The sequence below is a fragment of the Nannobrachium achirus genome, assembly GCF_963921795.1.
Source record: "Nannobrachium achirus genome assembly, chromosome: 9".
In the NCBI taxonomy this organism is placed as follows: Eukaryota; Metazoa; Chordata; class Actinopteri; order Myctophiformes; family Myctophidae; genus Nannobrachium; species Nannobrachium achirus.
In genome coordinates this window covers 50,931,082-50,950,621 of record NC_137818.1, presented here as the reverse complement: position 1 = coordinate 50,950,621, position 19,540 = coordinate 50,931,082, and the positions used below count along the sequence as shown (strand labels likewise).

At 42.6% G+C, this 19,540-nt stretch overlaps 2 protein-coding genes across 3 annotated transcripts in view; both read right to left on the bottom strand.

Moving 5' to 3' along the window:
• Positions 1–1,440, bottom strand: part of prex1 (phosphatidylinositol-3,4,5-trisphosphate-dependent Rac exchange factor 1) — a 132,358-nt gene extending 130,918 nt beyond the window's left edge. The window contains exon 1 of the mRNA XM_080733365.1: positions 916–1,440. Within this exon, the coding sequence (XP_080589491.1) occupies positions 916–1,062 (147 nt within the window). The 5' untranslated portion in view covers positions 1,063–1,440. The remainder of the gene's footprint in view (positions 1–915) is intronic.
• A 1,725-nt stretch (positions 1,441–3,165) lies between these two features.
• The window catches only part of ralgapb (Ral GTPase activating protein non-catalytic subunit beta), a 41,135-nt gene continuing 24,760 nt past the window's right edge, over positions 3,166–19,540 (bottom strand). For both annotated transcript variants that reach the window (XM_080733133.1, XM_080733134.1), the window contains exons 17-30: positions 19,110–19,292; positions 18,396–18,544; positions 17,129–17,316; positions 16,926–17,029; positions 16,375–16,530; positions 13,893–14,102; positions 13,348–13,506; positions 11,590–11,755; positions 11,331–11,453; positions 9,203–9,342; positions 8,319–8,427; positions 7,982–8,060; positions 6,761–6,909; positions 3,166–5,666 (exon numbers count right to left, since the gene is read on the bottom strand). In XM_080733133.1, the coding sequence (XP_080589259.1) occupies positions 5,473–5,666; positions 6,761–6,909; positions 7,982–8,060; positions 8,319–8,427; positions 9,203–9,342; positions 11,331–11,453; positions 11,590–11,755; positions 13,348–13,506; positions 13,893–14,102; positions 16,375–16,530; positions 16,926–17,029; positions 17,129–17,316; positions 18,396–18,544; positions 19,110–19,292 (2,109 nt within the window). In that variant the 3' untranslated portion in view covers positions 3,166–5,472. The remainder of the gene's footprint in view (positions 5,667–6,760; positions 6,910–7,981; positions 8,061–8,318; positions 8,428–9,202; positions 9,343–11,330; positions 11,454–11,589; positions 11,756–13,347; positions 13,507–13,892; positions 14,103–16,374; positions 16,531–16,925; positions 17,030–17,128; positions 17,317–18,395; positions 18,545–19,109; positions 19,293–19,540) is intronic.

Below are 19,540 nucleotides of genomic sequence, written 5' to 3'. Positions count from 1 at the left end.
GACACTTTTCTACAAGCTCAGGACATGAGTCATTATTGTGACCTTGAAGATCAGCTTTTTTTCCTCCAAATGTTCACTGTAGCCAAAATGTTTGCCTACTTGGCGAAAAAAGAGAAAAACTTCTGGGAACCCAGATTAGCCTACTATGCATGCCCGGAATGGGGATGCTATTTGTGTGATTAATAGGCTGTGGAAAGGCACACATGTAGGCTATATACACAAGGCCAGTGTGTAAATGTATTTCTTTGTAACTCTGAGTGTACACATAATGTACAGTATCCAAATGGACTAGAGTTGAATTGACACTGCAGATTTCACTATATAGTTAAGTTAAATTGTTATTGCCTTTCTGCACATGACTCATAGACAGATAGATAGACCAGTGGTTGTCAAACTTGGGGTCGGGACCCTAAGTGGGGTCCCCAAATTATTTTGTGGGGTCCCCAGATGATTAGCTTAATGTATTGTTTTGTCTCACTTTAAACAAACCAACACACAGTATAAGTGTTTACATAGTATCTGCATAAAGTGACAATTTAAGGACTTTCAGGACAGTTTTAATACCAAACTGGCCAAACTGTCTATATTAAGTAAGCAAGCATTGTGAAATGTAGATCTGCTATTTTCACAATATTTATCTCTAGAACCGAGTCAAATTAAATGTAATAGCTACAATTCCAAGTGCTTGTCAGGGTGGGGGTATACGCAGTTCAAATATGTTTATTTTGGGGGTCACAGCCTAAAAATGTTTGAGAACCCCTGAGATAGACAGATAGACAATCAGCTCCATCATTTCTGCATACTATTAAAGCATGGACTCTGCAGAGTGCAGACAGCTTTGGGGAGACACCAGGAAGCCGCTGACACACAGTGAATCATTGTAACATTTAAATGGACCGAAGGTGAGACACTCACCGACTGCAGGAACAGCAGGGTCCTGACATAATCCCTCTCAGTGTTCAGGATCTCGTTCAGAACGCACAGCCTGAGTCTCTGCTGTCGCTCCGAGTCCTTGCTGCCGTGATGGACGCCGTTCTCATGGGGTCTGCCGTCTTCTTCCATTTCTGATCGTTAATAAAACAATAACCACTCACAAAAAGAAAGAAGAGAAGACTTGTTGTGCAGTAATGATCAAGCCCCCGGGTCGCCTTGTGCACTTCTTCTGTCCGCTTTTCAAACAGGGCTCCAGCAGGCTTTGGAGTTGGTTGGAGGGAAGGGGTCGCTTCTTTAATTCAGTCCATTTCTGCACAGGAGCGAGCTTTCGAACCCCGGGCCATGCAGCGTCGGTCCGTTCAGCCTCATCCACACAACGCCAAATGAACCCGACAAGACCCGAAATAAATGTATCCAAAATATCCCCAGAAAATGTATCCAAGAAGTAGCGAAAGACAACAAACGCGCAGATCCGATCAGTTTGGAGTCAACAAGGACGATCAGTGAGTGCTCTTATTGCTGATCTAGGTTCCGTTCGTTTCCTCTTCAAGCGCAGAAAGGAGAAGTGTGACCTGCTGCACACTCTCTAACCAGATCAGGCATTATACTGTCAAACACACAGTGTTAAGACATGTTATCTCCGTGCACGGTGGAAGCAAACCCGCTGCCACACAGACGCACGCAATAAACGACCTCAGAGTAGGCAGCAGGACACCCAACGTGCGCTCTCTCTCTGACTCTCTCCACTTCTGACTCTACACACTGTCAAATCCTGAGTGCGTGCAAAATGGTACCAAATGGCACCCCAGCCCTCAGAGTTACATGCGGTGGCCACTCAGTGGTGGAAAAAGTAGGCTACTCAAATGTTTTACCTAAAGTAAAAGTATCAATACTGCAATGTAGAAATAATCTGTTTCAAGTATGTCTGGAATTCTAAATCTACTTCATTAAAAGTACAAAAGTATTAGAGTCAAAATGTACTTAAAAGTACCAAAAGTAGAATTGACTCATTATTATGCAGAATGAGAATGTCCCATTTCACAAGTTTTCAAATGTATAAAATGCCTAAAAATCCTTTGAAAATAGGCCAAAATGTAAATGTATGTTTTTGAATAATAGCCTACCTAATCAAAATCTACAAAAGTAACTAGTATTCAGTTTTCAAATAAATGTAGTTGAGTAAAATTACAGTATTTGTCTCTCAGATTTAGTGGAGGAGTAGAAGTAGCATATTGGAAATACTCAAGTAAAGTATAGGTCTATAAATATTAAATACCTCAAAATAGTAGGTCTACTTAAGTAGCCCTAGAGTAAATGTACTTTCTACCGCTGCAAATAACACTCAGGATTATACAGTGTACGTTTTCAGAGTCAGACATCATAGAAGTCATTCGGTGGTGGTGGGTGTGTTTGGTTATTGGCCCTAATCCACTATTCAATTAAAACAAACCTACGTCCAACTCATTGATGAGAATATAACGTAGCATGTTGTGGGACACGAAGGCTCCCCGACCGTGAGCGAAGATATATTTGAGTCAATAAAAGTGTCAGTGGATGAAGTCAAAGGAAGCATAAAACATGTTGCTTTGGTTGTGAGGGGAAAGGGCGCTCTCTGGTGGTCACAATGAGTACTGATTAAATTAACAGTATGAGATAACTTAGTATAAAATGTTAATTCTATCAAACATGCAGTGAAGGTTATGACATGCAGAGGATGCAAGTCTGTATTTATCTGAGTTATCTGACTCTCTTCCAACGATTTTGTAACCCACTTTTCACCCAGTGCCAGTTGCCTAAACTGTAATCCTGGACACTGCTCTCCCTCTGCCAACCTGGAGAGCCCCGAACTGAGCTCATGCTTCCTTCAGTGCATGAGAAGTGAGAAGCCGCTTCTTATCACCTGACAGGGGGAGCTTCCTCAGTTGGGAACACGTCATTCCAAACAGTTCCTTTCCCCTCCATCAGGCGAATGTAGTTTTTGACTGAAGTGAAAAGGGAACAACAACCGTGAGGCCCATTTTATTTGGAGATGAAATTGAAAATGTGGTAATTTGGTCAATTACACTCAACGAATAAAGGTCACTGCAGCTTGTCATTAATAACTTATTCTGCTCCTAGGATATTCTGTCACCCCACCCTCAAGAAATAAGGAAAAATAACATTATAATTGTCATACGAAGATTTAAAGGTCATTAAGAGTTTAATGCATGTTACATTCAATACCCACTGTGATTCTCCCACACATCAACTGCATACATACAGATTCTCTGCCCTTTAAAATGAGGAAGGAAGCAGACAATTATTTTGATGTCTGATCACTATCATATATTTACATATCATCCTCCCTTTCTGTACATTGCAAATCCTTAAATATGACCATACATCAAATGAGTAATTTTAGGATAAGAAGTATGATTGATTATATGCAATTTCTTTGAAGCATGTCTACTTTTCCTTCAAAAAAGGCATGTGCACAAGGCACAATCCAAGTGTGAGACACACGACAGGTTAAAAACTCACTAAGCGTTCTCTTCAATGTTTCAGAAGAAAAAAAATCCTTCAGCAAAAATACATACAAGTATAAAAAAGACATGTTAGATAACCAACAGAAGCAGAAAATAAAGGGAGGGCCCAGTGCATTAAGACTTTTCAATTGTTCTATTCTGTTGGCTGTGATACATAAATTCACATTAACACAGGCAGAGAGCTTCCAAACCAAACAAACTGCTATGCATCAAGTAAAAAAAAAAGAGAAAAAAAGGAAAAGAAAAAAGTATTGCAGAAATTTCTGCTAAAAAATTATCATAGGCTATTGACAGATTAACATTGTTTGGGACTAGAAATAAAGGGCTTTATTAGCAAAAGTGAGATGTGTGTAGCATTAATACAGGTGAATGAAAGTACAGGTGTATCATATAATACATACTCCTGTAATTTTGAGAACATTGCTCTTTAGTTCAATCACTGGACTTCAGTTTGATATACAGTCTTAACTGCTTTTTAGTGGGAATTCGTAACGGTTCCAAGTACTGTGTATACTGTAGTGTTTTAGAATGTATTTTCCGAGGAGTGTCACAAGCTATGTGATGGCATCGCTGATTTGATTTAAACAGAACCCTGGTGTCAAATTCCCATTCACATATCGTTCCAGCTGAGCAGAAACCTTGCATCTCCAAATACCATCTTTTGTGTTAATAAATTGACAGTGTGTCACATACAAGTAATAATACCTGAAATACCCCAAACGTATATAGTGCTTTCTAAGTACTCAAAATCGCTTAGCCAATCTCCAAGCTCACATCCTGATGTGAGCGCTTGTAGATCCGCTTATTTCATAACGACGAAATGCCCAAAATAGAGGCCAGGTTGGAAGAGATTTTATAAATCTTTAAACCAATAAAAAGTAGAGCTTGTGACTGGATCCATTAGAACACAAGTTATTTTTCCCATTTCAGTCATGGTTTTAGATATGTAAGGTTTCCGCTCGTTAGCGACAATATGCAAGGATATGCACAATAGGCTAGGAGTCTGACAAATGAATTGGAAAAAATAAGAGAACATTTTGAGTTTACAGTATCGTGTGCTCAGTTGGTTGTCACAATGGTCCAGTCTTTGTGTCTTCACAACCAAGACCTTGGGGACTGCCGTCCTGGGTGTCAGAGACACATTTGTTGAAAGAAAGCATAATTTCTTCACTCTGTAGAATTGACGCAACCTCAAGCGATAGCCAGAACAGTGCATCAAAGAATCAAGAAACTGTAGCATTTAACATACAGAGCTCCCCCTCCCCAGCGCGTTTCCATCTAGGTTGAATGTTTTTCTTTTTCTCCGGCTGCATTACCATAGCGTCATTGTTACAGTTTGTTGAGTGTTTTTTTTTAAAGGCCAACAGGTCAACTTTGAAGAAAAGCATAATGTCTTTGCCACAGCAAGTCTCTGTTGAAGTTCACCTTTCCAAAGCTTATAGAACCCAGTGACTCAGATGTGTACAAATCATAACGTTTCCCACACTTTGCTATACAAGTCAACGGCAGACAGTGTTACTATAATGTGTTGATATAAATAACAAAATAGTGCAGTATAAATATAGAGATTCTGTGTGCACACACCCATGCTTGTGCACTTGTATATGCCCCCCACTTAGTGTGTGTGTGTGTGTGTGTGTGTGTGTGTGTGTGTGTGTGTGTGTGTGTGTGTGTGTGTGTGTGTGTGTGTGTGTGTGTGTGTGTGTGTGTGCGCGCGCAGTGCATCTCAGGGTTTCCGACAGGTCTGTAACTCTGAGAATGGACGCATGGAACCATTTGTACACTTTCAGAGTTATGGAAGTCCTTGGAATTCAAAATGTTTGAGAGCCACTGCATGCGTGTGTGTGTGTGTGTGTGTGTGTGTGTGTGTGTGTGTGTGTGTGTGTGTGTGTGTGTGTTTAGCTTCCCGTGTGCGCTTGTGAGTCAGTGTTGAGGACACAGTAGAACCCTTACGGGTCCTTTTTTCACACTTTCAGAGTTGAACGGACACTCTGTTTTTGTCGACCGTGCAGGGTCAGAGGTGAGGCCGCCCTTCGCCCACCTCGTGGAAGAGCGAGGTGTAGAACTCGGGTTCCAGCTGCTTGTTGCGGTAACGCTGCACGATCTCCGTGATCTTCTGCTTCCTGCGCACGTGAGGCGGGTTGTACAAGTCGCTCTCCAGGCGCTTCCGGCGACAGACGTTGATGACTGTCTGGCGGACAAGGAAGCCTGGAAAGAATGGTTTTAACCCATTTAGAACGGGTACACATTTTGTGTATCATTATTTTATGCTTTAACTATTGAAAAATAGCAGATATACAAGCTCACAGCGCGGCACCGAGTGCCGCGCTGCGAGCTCGTAGATCTGCTATTTTTGAAAAGTCGTGAACATTAGAATTTTGACCCGATTCTATAAGTGTCTTTTGAATCCTTCTAATTCTAGGCCTAAATGGGTTCAACATTACACATTTCCTCGTTTCTTTGTTCTTATTCTTGTCTCTTTTATTGCGACCGTAGGTCGCAGATTACGATCAGAACCGTCACAGCTTGTCGTAGACGTCCCCACCAAACTGTGTTTCCCTCCACCTGTTCTCCTCCCCGACTTGTCTTTTCTCCTGTTCTATGATGTCTTACTAGTTAATGTTGGCTACAATGTTGAGGAAACGGAACCAAAGAATTTGAACCCTTAAGACCTGGAACGCATCTATGTCACTCACACTTTAACCATTCTTTTATGCTTTAAAGAGCCTATGACTCGCCCGAAGATTTACATTATAATACAGTAGGTCACGTGGTTTTTGTAGAAACGGTTTGAAAAATGGCAGAGCCGGGACCATATCACAGATTGATTGAAGTTTGTTCTGGTCCATGAAAACGAGGAAGTCGCCTTGACCTAAAATGTCTTTTATTAATAAATGTATATATAAAAATGATATTACCTCTCAGATATCTTTAGTTTTAGCAACATTGTCCATTTCAAGTAGTTAGTGTGCTTATTTTTTGAAATTATGAAAATCGCTATCGCCCCCGGAGGTCTGTGACCGCCCGGGCTTGAAACTTGGATTCAACCCAGGGAGGAGAGGCTAAATGCACACATTTTCAGGATTTTTTCAAAATTTGCAGATCTACAAGCTCGCAGCGCAGCACTCGGTGCTAAATGCACACATTTTCAGGATTTTTCAAAATTTGCAGATCTACAAGCTTGCAGCGTGGCACTCGGTGCGGCACTGTGAGCTTGTATATCTGCCATTTTTTAATTGTTAAAGCATAAAATAATGGTTAAAGTAATAATGCGGCTAAAGAGAGATGAAGATGGCCATTACCTAGCGCCCTGCGGCTAACCACCATGCCGTCCACCAGTGGGATGACCATGCTGAACTTGCCCACGGCTCCATGGAGTCTCACTCGGAACAGGCCTGTCTTCAGGGGGTGGATGAAGATCAGAGGGACATCCTTCTCCAGTAACCCTGACCTGGAACAAAACCCACCAATCCAATTCATTGGATTTTGATCAACTACTTGCCTTGGATCAATGAAGAGCACGACAGAGCTCTTTGCCCAGAGCTGTATCGATCATCGCCATATTCCTAGTAGGCTAGTAGGCCGACTCATTACCGCCACACCTTTTTATTTTTTCACGTTCGATATATTTTTGATATATTTAATTTATATAATGGAAGTTAAAGGTGTATTCAGTGATAATGAAAGTGGCTGGGGGTCATCTTGTCCCTTACTGGCCTTACAGCGTGGAAATGTTTAGTTTTTTATAGATTTTTTACACCATTATAATGTTCTCGTTTTGATCATTAGACCCAATCACTGAATATCGGTAGGCCTACGTCTCCAGCTTCAGGATATGTATGATACTGATTTACTACGAGACTGTGGCATTTTATTCCACAGTAGTTTACAATCTAGGCATTTAGCAGACGTTCTTAATTCAGAGCGACTGCGGTTCTCAAAACTTTTATTTTGACCATCATAACTAAACATCATAACATAACTACAGCCATACTCTACCCTGATTGGTCGAGGACTGGCTGGCCACCTCTGAAAACAGAATCTAGCTAGGCTCGCAACACAGGCCATGGTGGAAGTCCTTATATGGTCAGCACACATACTAGTGAGGAGAATGAATGGAAAATGTACCAATTATATTTTTATTTGAATGAAATACAATCACTGAATATACCTTTAATGGGGCTCAGTACAGGCTGAAACCTTGCCCAAATGCCACAGTCTGAGATTAGAGTCAAATTGGAGCCACACTGTTCCCATGTGGATCCTGAGATCCTCATTATTCTGTATAAATAACAACTCTTTAAAACAGATTACCTAAGTGTATTACCTTGCTTATTGTAACTCGCTCTGGATTAAGGGTGTCTACTAAATGCCTAAATTAAAAATTGTTTAAATGTCCATGAAAGAGCATAGACCCATTAACTATTTAACTGTGGTTTAACCTTTAAAGAAGGCTTGTTAATGCCATTTTCTAGTCTGACACTATGGTTGGCCTTTGGTTGCCTGTTGGTCTATCACTGTACCTGTAGGTGGTGCTGTTGCTCAAGCTGGCCTCCAAGCCCGTGTTGGTTTCTGCCAACAGATCAGATAGTGGGAAGTTTTCTGGAAACACAAAGAAAAAAAGAAAAACTTTGAATTCCTAAAAATAAACGTAACAGTCATACGTTTCATCACATGTTTATCCCGTATCCTGAATGAGGCCTCTCTCCTGAGAGTATACAATTAATTGAAAATACCTTTTCTGTTAAGATAAGAGACCCATTACTGAACAAACATTCTATAGCAATTATTGCTATAGGAATATGTAGTAATTGTAGACTCATTTGCACACACACACACTCACACACACAATCCATTTACCAATGTCATCAAAGCGTTCCACCCAGACCACGAACACCTTGGTCTCAGGACCCAATGGAGGGAAGGACTTTCCTGTGGAAGACCTCTTGGCCTTCACCAGAGGACTCAGCTAAACATCAAAGCAGAGTAGATGGAAAGGTTTCAAGAAACATCATCATCATTGTTCCTAGGCTTTTTCTTGTAGAACAGGGTGGTCTGGCAAATCTTTGAATAATAGTTACTTTTTTTACATTAGCATCCCTATTCTGAGGGGATCATTAGCCAAAAATAGCAGATTTACAAGTGGTTGAAAGTCTGAAAATAGGCATTGACGTGATTCCAACATACAGGTCTATCCCAAAACATTAGAACATTAGAACATTGTGTAAAAAAGCATTGCAGATGCTATAGCACACCAAATCATAACTGACTGCAGAAACCTCCCACTGGACTTCAAGCAGTCCAGTGGGACCACTCTGACTTCAGAAGGTTGACATTACAAATCCTTGTTTTGAGTGGTCTTGTGTAATGTTGTAATAATATATTGAAATCTGGACTTTTGGTATTCATGAGCTGTATGCCATAAGAATTCATTCAAATTTTAACAAAAAAGGTTCGGAATAATTCAATGAATGTGCAATGTTAACTAGAAAATATGAAAGTTTCAAAAAATATATGAAAGTTTCAAGAAGATTTACTTTTTACACAATATTCTAATTTTGGGGGATATACCTGTATTAATAGAAAATGTGTAAATAAACATAATTTACTCATGGTGACAGTGCTGCCAAACAAGTCTGTGAAAGAAATCTACTAAAAGTTAATTCTGCAACAATCTTCCCAGCCTCATCCCTCTCTCAGCTAAGGGGTCCTTGGCCTGAAAAAAAAAAACGGTAGAACGGTACCTTTTTGGAAGACTCCAGGTTGTCCGAGTGGTTGGGGAACAGCTCCAGTGTGAGATTGGGTTGTTTCAACAAACTGGGCATGAGATCTGTGTTCATATTATCCACCTCCACCGTCGAATCGCTGTGTACCGAAGACTCTTCTGGAAAAAGCACCAGAAGGCGTTTTAGAACTCTAGTCAAGTCGTTCTCAAACTGTGGCCCCAAATGTGGGGTCCCCAGGTGATTTGCTTTATGTGCAACATTGTTTTCTCACTCAACAGTAAACAAAATATCTTACAGTTTAAGTGTATACAGATACAATTTAAGGACACTTAAGACCTTTTGAATACCTCTAAAATGAATAAATTAATAAATAAGAAAGACAATTACTGCGTCAAAAGTAATCAACTTTATATAAATATAATATATAAACAAATAAACAAGTAATAAATATGAATCATTTGTCAAATCATACAAGAATCAATATTTTTGTAAATAGGCGTTCTATAAGCTCACAATGCCATGCGAATGCGATGCGATATATCGGAACTACAAATGGAACTGCTTGTAATGGTGGGGGGTCCCCAGTTCAAATTATTATTTTTTATTTATTATTATTTGGGGAAGTCACGGCCTGAAAAGATTTGTGAACCCCTGCCCTGGTACACCATGTTTTCTAGGGATGCGAATCTCGACCACTGAGGCGATACGATACGGACCTCGATACACAGCCAGCGATACGATATAATTGCGATACATTGAAATCCTGACGATACGATACATCACGATCCACCCCTGTTCCCGATACGATGCGATACGATTCACGATTCACCACGATTCAAGCCCAAATCCCAAAATGTACAAAACATAGCGACTAAAAATTTATGAAATTTAAATTCAAGGCAATTTATTGTTTCACTGTAGTACTAGGCTCTGTCTAACAACCCAACATATAGTATTCTGGGAGAACACAAAGCTGCTGGCTATTGTAGAAGTGTTTGATAACTAATCATATAGAAGGCCTATGTCATTATTAGTAGGCCTATATGTCTTCAACTGGGAGTCAGGGACCCCAATCCAGGGTTATTACAGGGGGCCTGCCAAATATTTGTGTGATACAGTATAGCCTACAGCGAGGGTCCCTGCTTGATCTCTGTCTGAGCTAAGGGGTCCTTGACCTGAAAAACAATAAAGTCCCTCCCTGGTTTGTATTTATATAATATAATATAATATAATATAATATAATATTATATTATATTTAATCCAGGATTATGCAATTTTTATAGCCAAAATGTTTTAAAACAGACCTACAAGCTCACAGCGCGTCGCATCCACGACGCATTGTGAGCTTGTAGGTCTGCTATTTTAGGTGCAACACCTTTGTACTGCGATGTATAAATTAGGCTTCTTTTCCAGAGCAGAACTAGCAGCAGAGAAAGTGAGAGAGTTGCTTGCATCAACAGGAAAGTTGTAGAACAGTGACAAATACTTTGTTTTAAACGCAAGCAGTAGTCCTACAACACCCAGCAACATTGTTGTTGTTGTGTGTGTGCAGTTAATATAGCGCAGAGAGAAGATGATCTCAATCAATTGTCCGTCGAAGATTCGCTAAGAAACGGCTGTTGATTACATATCACTCGATCAGCCTGTGCTACTCTGTGACAACAATCAGCGCAGCGGACTTGGATGTTATAAAGCTAAGTACTGTACTAATCTATCATCTTTTTAACCCGTGGGGCTGCTAGTTCGTCTGTGTTGATTCACTCGCATTTCGCTGTCTGTCTCCCTGGTTGCAAGCATGCAGAGTGCAGATGTCCGTCTGTCCGAGAGCAGCTCGCGTTAAAGACTGGCTTTTGGGGAGGGGGCTGAACCGAACGGCTGATGATGGTGCATTCATGGCGCCTCGGAAACACAGGATAGAATGAAATACTATTATGGAAGAACCGATACAATCGCGGAATGTACCGATCCAGACACTCACGGCACGATCCATCACGATTTCGGCCGTCTATTGTACCGGTACACACTGAATGAACCGATTCGACCGTATTGCGGACGTTTGTATCGCGATTACGATCCGTACCGGTATATCTTCGCATCCCTAATGTTTTCACAATACTTCTATAATATATAAAAGTCGAACACTGACCAGAATTCTCATTCAACGACGGAACGACAAAGGCGATCTCAGTCAGAGCGTCGGCATAGTAGAGAACCTTCTTTTCTCCATTAAACACTGAACCTCCGGTATCCTCTGGAGTCGTTGCTTCCTCTGTGGAAGCCAAGTTGATTCAAACAAAGTCAACGTTTATTTGAGATATTTTGGGTCATTAAATAATATTTTATCAAAACATTATGGGTTAAGTACAACTCCCCCATAATGTGCTGCCATTGGCTTCATGACTTACCTTTTTGTTGTATATCAGTGTCCGAGCAGGAGTTGAGGGACCAACTGGTGTCCAGGTGTCCAGTCCAGCCAGGGTGGCGTCCCACATCCACAGGCCAGCCCAGGGAGAGCAGGAACTCCAGGAAGTGCGGCTGAACACTGGACGACGACTCCACATTCCTCAGAATCTGACCAGAACCAAGACAGATGTGATACTCATCTAAACTCCTTCAAACATGCTGTCGTAGCAGTGGCAAGAGCAGGACCATGTACCAGTCTGTAACCTAACCCAGTGGTCTTTCAAAATGTTTGTGCCCGAGGCACAACAAACGGCAAGTAAAAGAAAATTGCAAGGCCATCTTGGATTCATATTCATGCAAAACACTAACTCATTTACTGCCATTAAAAAACTCTTCTCAGCCGTTATAAAATACCAGGTAACCACATGCCTCTTGTGGCTTATTGCTTCAATCTAAACCTGGACATTGGTAGTAACAGGGTTCCCACACATTTTTACCAATTCATTTCCAAAACTTTTCCAGAATATTTAACCCAATTTCCAAGACTATATAACAATAATTCAGCACAATAACAAGTCGCTTACTCCTATGTGCAATGCCCAAAGACAGGTAGTGTATGCCAGTGGTTCTAAACCTTTTCAGGCCGTGACCCCCGAAATAATCATATTTGAACTGGGAACTCCGGCACCCTGACGAGCACTAAGAGTTGAACACGGTTTTATTGTGAAAATAGCAGATCTACATGCTCACAACGCCTCGCAAACGCGAGGCGTTGTGAGCAGATCGGCTATTTTCACACTTTCTCCCTCTAATATTTGACAATTTGGCAAGTGTTTACTTTGTCATTTCAGAGGTATTAATTTTTTCCAGGACCTTCCAGGACCCTTGATCAATTTAAAAACTTTTCCAGTACTGGAAAAATATTTTTCTAATTTCAAATGACCGAATTTCATGACCGTGGGAACCTTGTAGTAACAAGATATCAAGTTAGCCTATCCATCGCACAGCTGACAAATGAATGCCTGTTTGCCATCTGTGTTTGAGATGCAGTCATTTTTACACCGCATTCCAGTTTGCCATCACGTTTGCCACATTCTTAACACCGTGGAAACATTTAGTCAAGTTGTAATGTGCATTCCAGTAGTAGTTTGAATAGTTGGGCTTGTGTGGCTTGTTCCTCTGGAATGGATCCAACTGCCATGAATGTACAGTAAATCAACCAACATTTACAGTGTGCGGTTAGGCCTGTCACAATTATTACATAATCGTGTACGCAATTATATTGTCATAATCGTGAATGTTGAAAAATTTTCATAGATTTTCAGAAATAATGGAAATAGCAGATCTACAGTTGTGAGCTTGTAGATCGGCTATTTCCACTATCAATGTTATTTTTTAAGTAGAAAGTTGTCAGTTAAGTTGTCAGTAATTTCTTTGTGTATTTAGGTTATGTGTCATATCTGCCATGTGCAACTTCAAAGCCTAAAAGCCAAACAGAAATGTAATTATCAACGACAAAAACACAATTAAATCGTTACTCCAAATGATTTGAGTGACCATTAATCGTCATGTAAAATGTCCTATGTGTGGTTACGAATTGGCAGAGAGCAGCAGCAACTAATGGGCTGATAGGGTGATGAATCTATTCACCACATCAATTGCTTTATGTGGTTGAATGAAAATGACAGCATTGAAATCAAGCACATTTTTGAATCAATCCAAAGTGTGGTGCCGCGTTAAGTAAACCATGTCATTCAAACCTCGTGGCTGCTCTTCTGCCCAGCCCCGACGTAGAAGATGAAGACGGTGTCAAACGGCCGGCAGGGCAGCAGGTCCAGGTAGCTGACATCATCAAAGAACCCCGACACTGACGAGTCCAGGCCAATCAGATGAGGAGGTAGACGACTGTTGTTGGGCTCCTGTGGATGCAAACAGCAATTCCCGGTACATCAATTCAAAATTCTCCATATTGTCGCTGTCAGGCAAAACATTTCCATGACTTTTCACCAGTGTCGCAACATGTTGTGAGCTAACAGGGCTGTAATGTATTCTACTTTTGAAACATTGTGAACATTTTGGCCCATAATGACAAGGAATAGTTATAGGAATAGTCTAGGCATGTCATCCCAAAATATCAAATATCTTGATTTTAATCATCCAAGTCCAATGATTTACAGTCAAAATGGCTTGTAAATGCGCTCTATGGATGCATTCCACTTTTAACTCGACACAATTTATTGTACATTAAACAGTGTTGTGTCCCATTATTATTATTATTAGACACAGACAAAACACAATGGCAAACCTTCAGTGCTTCCAGGGACAGGAAGCCAAAGTGGGAGAGGAAGAGGCGTGCAGTCTGGAACTCCTGCGAGGGCGTTGGGGGTTTGCAGTCAGTCTGTGGGTCCGGGAAAGGCTTGGACCTCCACAGGTCTTCACTGTGACGCTCCAGGGAGCTCTCATATTCGATCTGCTTTGCCATCATGCTGCAGAGCCGCTCATGCTGCAACTCCAGCTGCAGAGCACAAGGAACAATGAACAGTGAACACCATATATACTACAGTACCAGTAAGACTCCCTAATCGCTTATCTCCACAAATAGGGCAAAAATTAGTTTTTCCAAAATCTTCCTGATCCATGTTGATGACATGAGTGTAGACATACTGTGTAGTGATTTTCGTGATTTTAGGGCAAAATCTGTAGGAGCAGTGTCCAAAAATGTGTTTTTAAAAATCGTCCTGAAGGTGGCGCTATATGGGACAGATGCGTGTTGATGGGATGAGTGTAGACATACTGTGTAGCGATTTGCGTGATTTTAGGGCCAAAACTGTAAGAGCAGTGTCCAAAAATGTGTTTTAAAAATCGGCCTGAAGGTGGCGCTAGAAGAGGGCAATGTGAGAAATGAGGGGTGGGGTCTTCGCGTTGCCTTGGCGGACGAATAGGTACCGGCCCCGGCTCTCCCGGACGCTCCTAGCCCGAGTTACGGCATTTTATGTGAGCTGCAGTTGAGGGGGTCCTCCACTGGGGGCGCCACCACTTTTGCATCCGTTCTGGAGCACCAGGAGTGGGTGGTCCCCAGGAATTCCCCGTGAGCAGCCCCGTTGGGGTGGTCATTTGGTCATTTTTGCACATTTGGTCATTTTTTACACCTGGGGGTCCCCCAGGGACCTGGTGGTCCCTGAAGCTCCGGGGGTCCTTGGAGGTTGTAGTTTGGCAGGTAAGGAGTGTGTGTGCAAAATGTGGCATGGATGGGGGCAACGGTTGTGGAGATATGAGCAGGGCAAAAGTGTGACGTGTGACGTGTGAGTCACGGATGGACATTTCTTTACACCTGGGGGTCCCCCAGGGACCTGGGGGTCCCTGGAGCTCCGGGGGTCCTTGGAGGTTGTAGTTTGGCAGGTAAGGAGTGTGTGTGCAAAATTTGGCATGGATGGGGGCAACGGTTGTGGAGATATGAGCAGGGCAAAAGTGTGACGTGTGACGTGTGACTCACTGACGGACAGACAGCCGGTGGAGGTTTTGGTAGTAAATGCGACCTACGGTCGCAATTATTGTCTGCAGCATGCACAAGAAACCTGGCACAGGTTGAGATTAGCTCTGAGCACACAGACACAGAGATAGCCAAACAGTGCTAAACAATCCTAATTATGCTGCTGCGGACACTGTCTGGAAAAAATCTAATTCAGCCAATATTTTAGGCAATAGATATGCCATGCAGTTGATCAATATTGATTCATTTCAGATAGTTTAAAACCAGTAAGACTCCCTAATCGGGAGATAAGCGACCGTAGGTCACTTATCTCCACAAATAGGGCAAACATTTTTTCTTCCAAAAACGTCCTGATCCATGTTGATGAGATGAGTGTAGACATACTGTGTAGTGATTTTCGTGATTTGAGGGCCAAAACTGTAGGAGCAGTGGCCAAAAATGTGTTTTAAAAATCGGCCTGTAGGTGGCGCTAGAAGAGGGCCATGTGAGAAATGAGGGGTGGGGTGTCCGCGTTGCCTTGGCGGACGAATAGGTACTGGCCCCGGCTCTCCCGGACGCTCCTAGCCAGAGTTACGGCATTTTATGTGAGCTGCAGTGGCAGGGGGTCCTCCACTGGGGGCGCCACCACTTTTGCATCCGTTCTGGAGCACCAGGAGTGGGTGGTCCCCAGGAATTCCCCGTGAGCAGCTCCGTTGGGGTGGTCATTTGGTAATTTTTGCACATGTGCTCATTTTTTACACTTGGGGGTCCCCCAGGGAGCTGGGGGTCCCTGGAGCTCCGGGGGTCCTTGGAGGTTGTAGTTTGGCAGGTAAGGAGTGTGTGTGCAAAATCTGGCATGGATCGGGGCAACGGTTGCGTAGATATGAGCAGGGCAAAAGTGTGACGTGTGACGTGTGACGTGTGTGACGGACAGACGGACAGACGGACACCTCGAGCAGCTTTCTGTAGTAAGTGCGACCTCCGGTCGCAACTAAATAGTTTAAAAGTTTGTTAACAGTATTCAGGAGCTCCCATGCCGAACAGGAGAGTCCATCATGAGGCACTGGTGAGGATTCTCAACAGTCTGCAGTGTATTCATGTCACCTTTTAGAATCGCCAACGGTCACCTCAGTTGGGGGGTGATACCAAAACCAGTACCAGGTACTTTTGCCAAACATAAAATTCCAAGCCATAAAGCCAGATTTACAGTATACTTAGTTGTGATCCAGTGTAGCACACAAAAAATAGCTGACCTATAAGCTCACAGCGCATCGCAGAATGACACATAGTGAGTTTATACGTTTATAGGTGCTCTCACCTCCTTATTGACGATGTCGTCCAGGTCTGGGATGCTGACGTCAGCTTTGACCAGGGGGATTTTGTCCACCTCCTCTGGGAAAGGCCTCTGTTTAATGTTGTACTTGATTCCCACCGAGTTATTGGGTGTCGGTCGGCCCTCGGGAACAAACACCTGCTGTGGTGTAAAACAACATGTCACACTTTCACACAATTTCCTTTTACAACCATCCATGATGCATTAGTCCATGCTAATGTCTCTAGGTGGCCTCAGAGCCTTCCATCGTCGCTTCCAGTCATCCCGGTTCTAATGCCTAATTTATATCCTGTAACATGATGGTGTTGCTTGCCGATATGAATAGAGCTTCAAGCTAACAAGGTGTCGCAACCGGAGGATCTGCCATTTTCGGCAAATAGCTAAAAATATAAAATACACCATCTGTTTTTGAATAGCTGAAGACAGTGTCTCGCGGCACACGGTTTTATTTTCTAAACTGTTTAAAAACATTTACACAAGACAAAATGAAAACATTTGGGAGAGCAGTGTTTAAAAGTGGTTGAATGAGAGCTCACCCTCTGGGTGGCCCGAGCCCCTCTGGGCTGATGGAAGAGCTGTATGGTCCAAGCATGTCTCCCTGCCGTCCCTCGGATCAGAACGGTCACCGATGGACTGGGGTCTGCGAGGACGGAAAAAACAGCAGCATGAGGGTCAGCTTCTGGAGAAAGCTGTAGACCCAATTAAACACTGTTTAAAATGGCAAACGGTTGCAACCCACTCTGCTCATTGCCCAGCGGCTGCTCCAGCATGGCCAGGATGACCGAGTTGTCCAGGACAAAGTAGCGGAAGTTGCTGGCCCCGGTGGCACTGAGCCTGGCGTAGCCGATGAGGGTGTCCTCGTTGAGCAGGCTGCAGGTCGAGGCTGTCCCGCTGGGGGAGGGGAACGCACCCAGCACCTGCATGATGCTGTTAGGGGTGAGACCGTTAAATCAAGACCATCCATTTGAATCAATTATTTCAACTCATTGACCGCCACGACCCAAGATTCCCGAGATATTCCCAATGTTCCAGGACCGCCACGCTCTGAGATTCCCAAAGAGCTTTGACGATGTGAATTACATTTAACCATTCACTTGTAGTGCATGTATACTGTATGTTTGTCATTATGTCTACCTACATGTATGAGACTTCTGTTATTTTTGATTGTGCTATCGCTGGCATTAAGAAATCTATGACTTTAATGCATTCTTGTTTTTTTGTTTGTATAAATAGATGGTGGGGTACGAGCAATGACCTTTATTTGGTTACAAGTGTAACCTCAATGACCCACCATGGGTCTAAATCAGGGGTGGGCAATTATATTTTCCATGGGGCCACATGAACAACAGAAAATATTGTGCAGGGCCGGGCCAAAAGGCAGTGCTCCCCGCAAGATGTGCTTCCCGCAAACTAAACACACAGCTTTACCTCCGACTTCACTAAATAAATACTCCAACAAGTCAAATTTTTGTTGAAAACCCAGCATTTGGCATCGACTTTTCTTTTTGCCATTAAAGGGCAGGTTGTCTTGACTTGTGACCAGTCTGACCACTTGCTTGTTTTTGAGACAACGATCCAGTGATCACACACACATGCTGATGTACACATTGCCATATGTAGGTGAATAAAAAACGTCAAAATAAAAGAAATGCAGCTTTAGTCCATGTATGAGGTAAAATGAGAAAATGTGTTTATTTTGTAATTTGCCATTAACCCTACAAGGGCCGGTCAGAGTGAACCAAAGGGCCGCATACGGCCCCCGGGCCGCATACGGCCCCCGGGCCGCACAATGGACACTTCTGGTTTGTAAGAGTATGCAAATGGCATCAAATGGACCCAAAATCAATCGGGGTTCCAGAGATGAAGATTGAATTATATATCAAATGGGGTTAGTGGTTCTAATCTAATGCATATCAAATTGGGGGTACTTGAAATTAAGAAGGTTGACAATCACTGCAACTGTACACTCAAGAGTTAAATGAAGTGTCATGTTGATGGCATCTCACCAGGAGAGCGTGGCTTCAGCGGCGTCCTTCACCCTCATGGAGGCGGGGTTGTGCTCCTTCTCTCCTTTATGACGCACTTCCTGGTCCTGCCGAGATTTGCTACCCGAGATCCCCAGCTCCACGATCTCCAGCACCTCCACCAGACAATCCTGATAACACGCAAAACATTCACTCCTCATATCCTTCCTTATACTACAGCAGCGGTTCTCAAACTGTCTTCTTAAACTGTTTTAGTTTCAAGGACCCCAGAACTCTGAGAGGGTACAAATGGAGACAAATTTGATTCCATTTGTATTCTCTCATAGTTACAGACCTGTAAGGGTCTATTTGGAACCCCCTTAGGAACCCAGAGGTCTGTACTACAAATACATACATCTCTCTGATTCTGGAGCTAATGTCGTAAACTATGTTGAATCACACATATTTTGATATTCTATTATCTATAATTGGTTTCCGAAGATTGAGGGAGGAACCTAATTGACAAAAAATGCTTAAATACTTATAGGGTGTCAATACGTTTAACCGTATATCATAAATATGTGCTTTGCCCCACAGCATCCTCAGGTCATGATAGCTATGCCTACAACCTACGACTTAAACAGAGCTCGGTAGGACAAGTACAATTAAAAAGCAATACATTCACTGGATAAAACTTTTCCAAACTTTTATTTATTTTTTCATGTATCCACCTTTGCTGTGCTGAAGATTCATTACCTTCTCATCCAGCATGTCAGGATGTTCTGTGAGCCAGACACACAGGAACTGGAAGGCAGCTACGATCATTGAGTGGAGGTCTCTAGATTGAAGAGGAGCGGGCCGGCTACACTGGTAAACAATGTAGCCACATATGGAGCTGACCGCACGCTTACGGTCTGCAGAGTCTACCCCTGCCTTTACCTGGGGAACACACAATAGGTGGTTACTTTCTAAAACCTGGTTTATACTTTGTCAAACGACGGCGCCACATGCCAAAAGTTAAGAGTTCACCACTTCGCGACAGGTTATGAACTTGCAGATTATCAATTTTGTATTTTTGCTATTAAACTTCAATATGTGAAAACAACATTCAACGCTGGTTATACAAAGTTCAGCAAAAAAGTAAATATGAAATACACACAAACCGAAGATAGAGAAGAAAAAAAGGA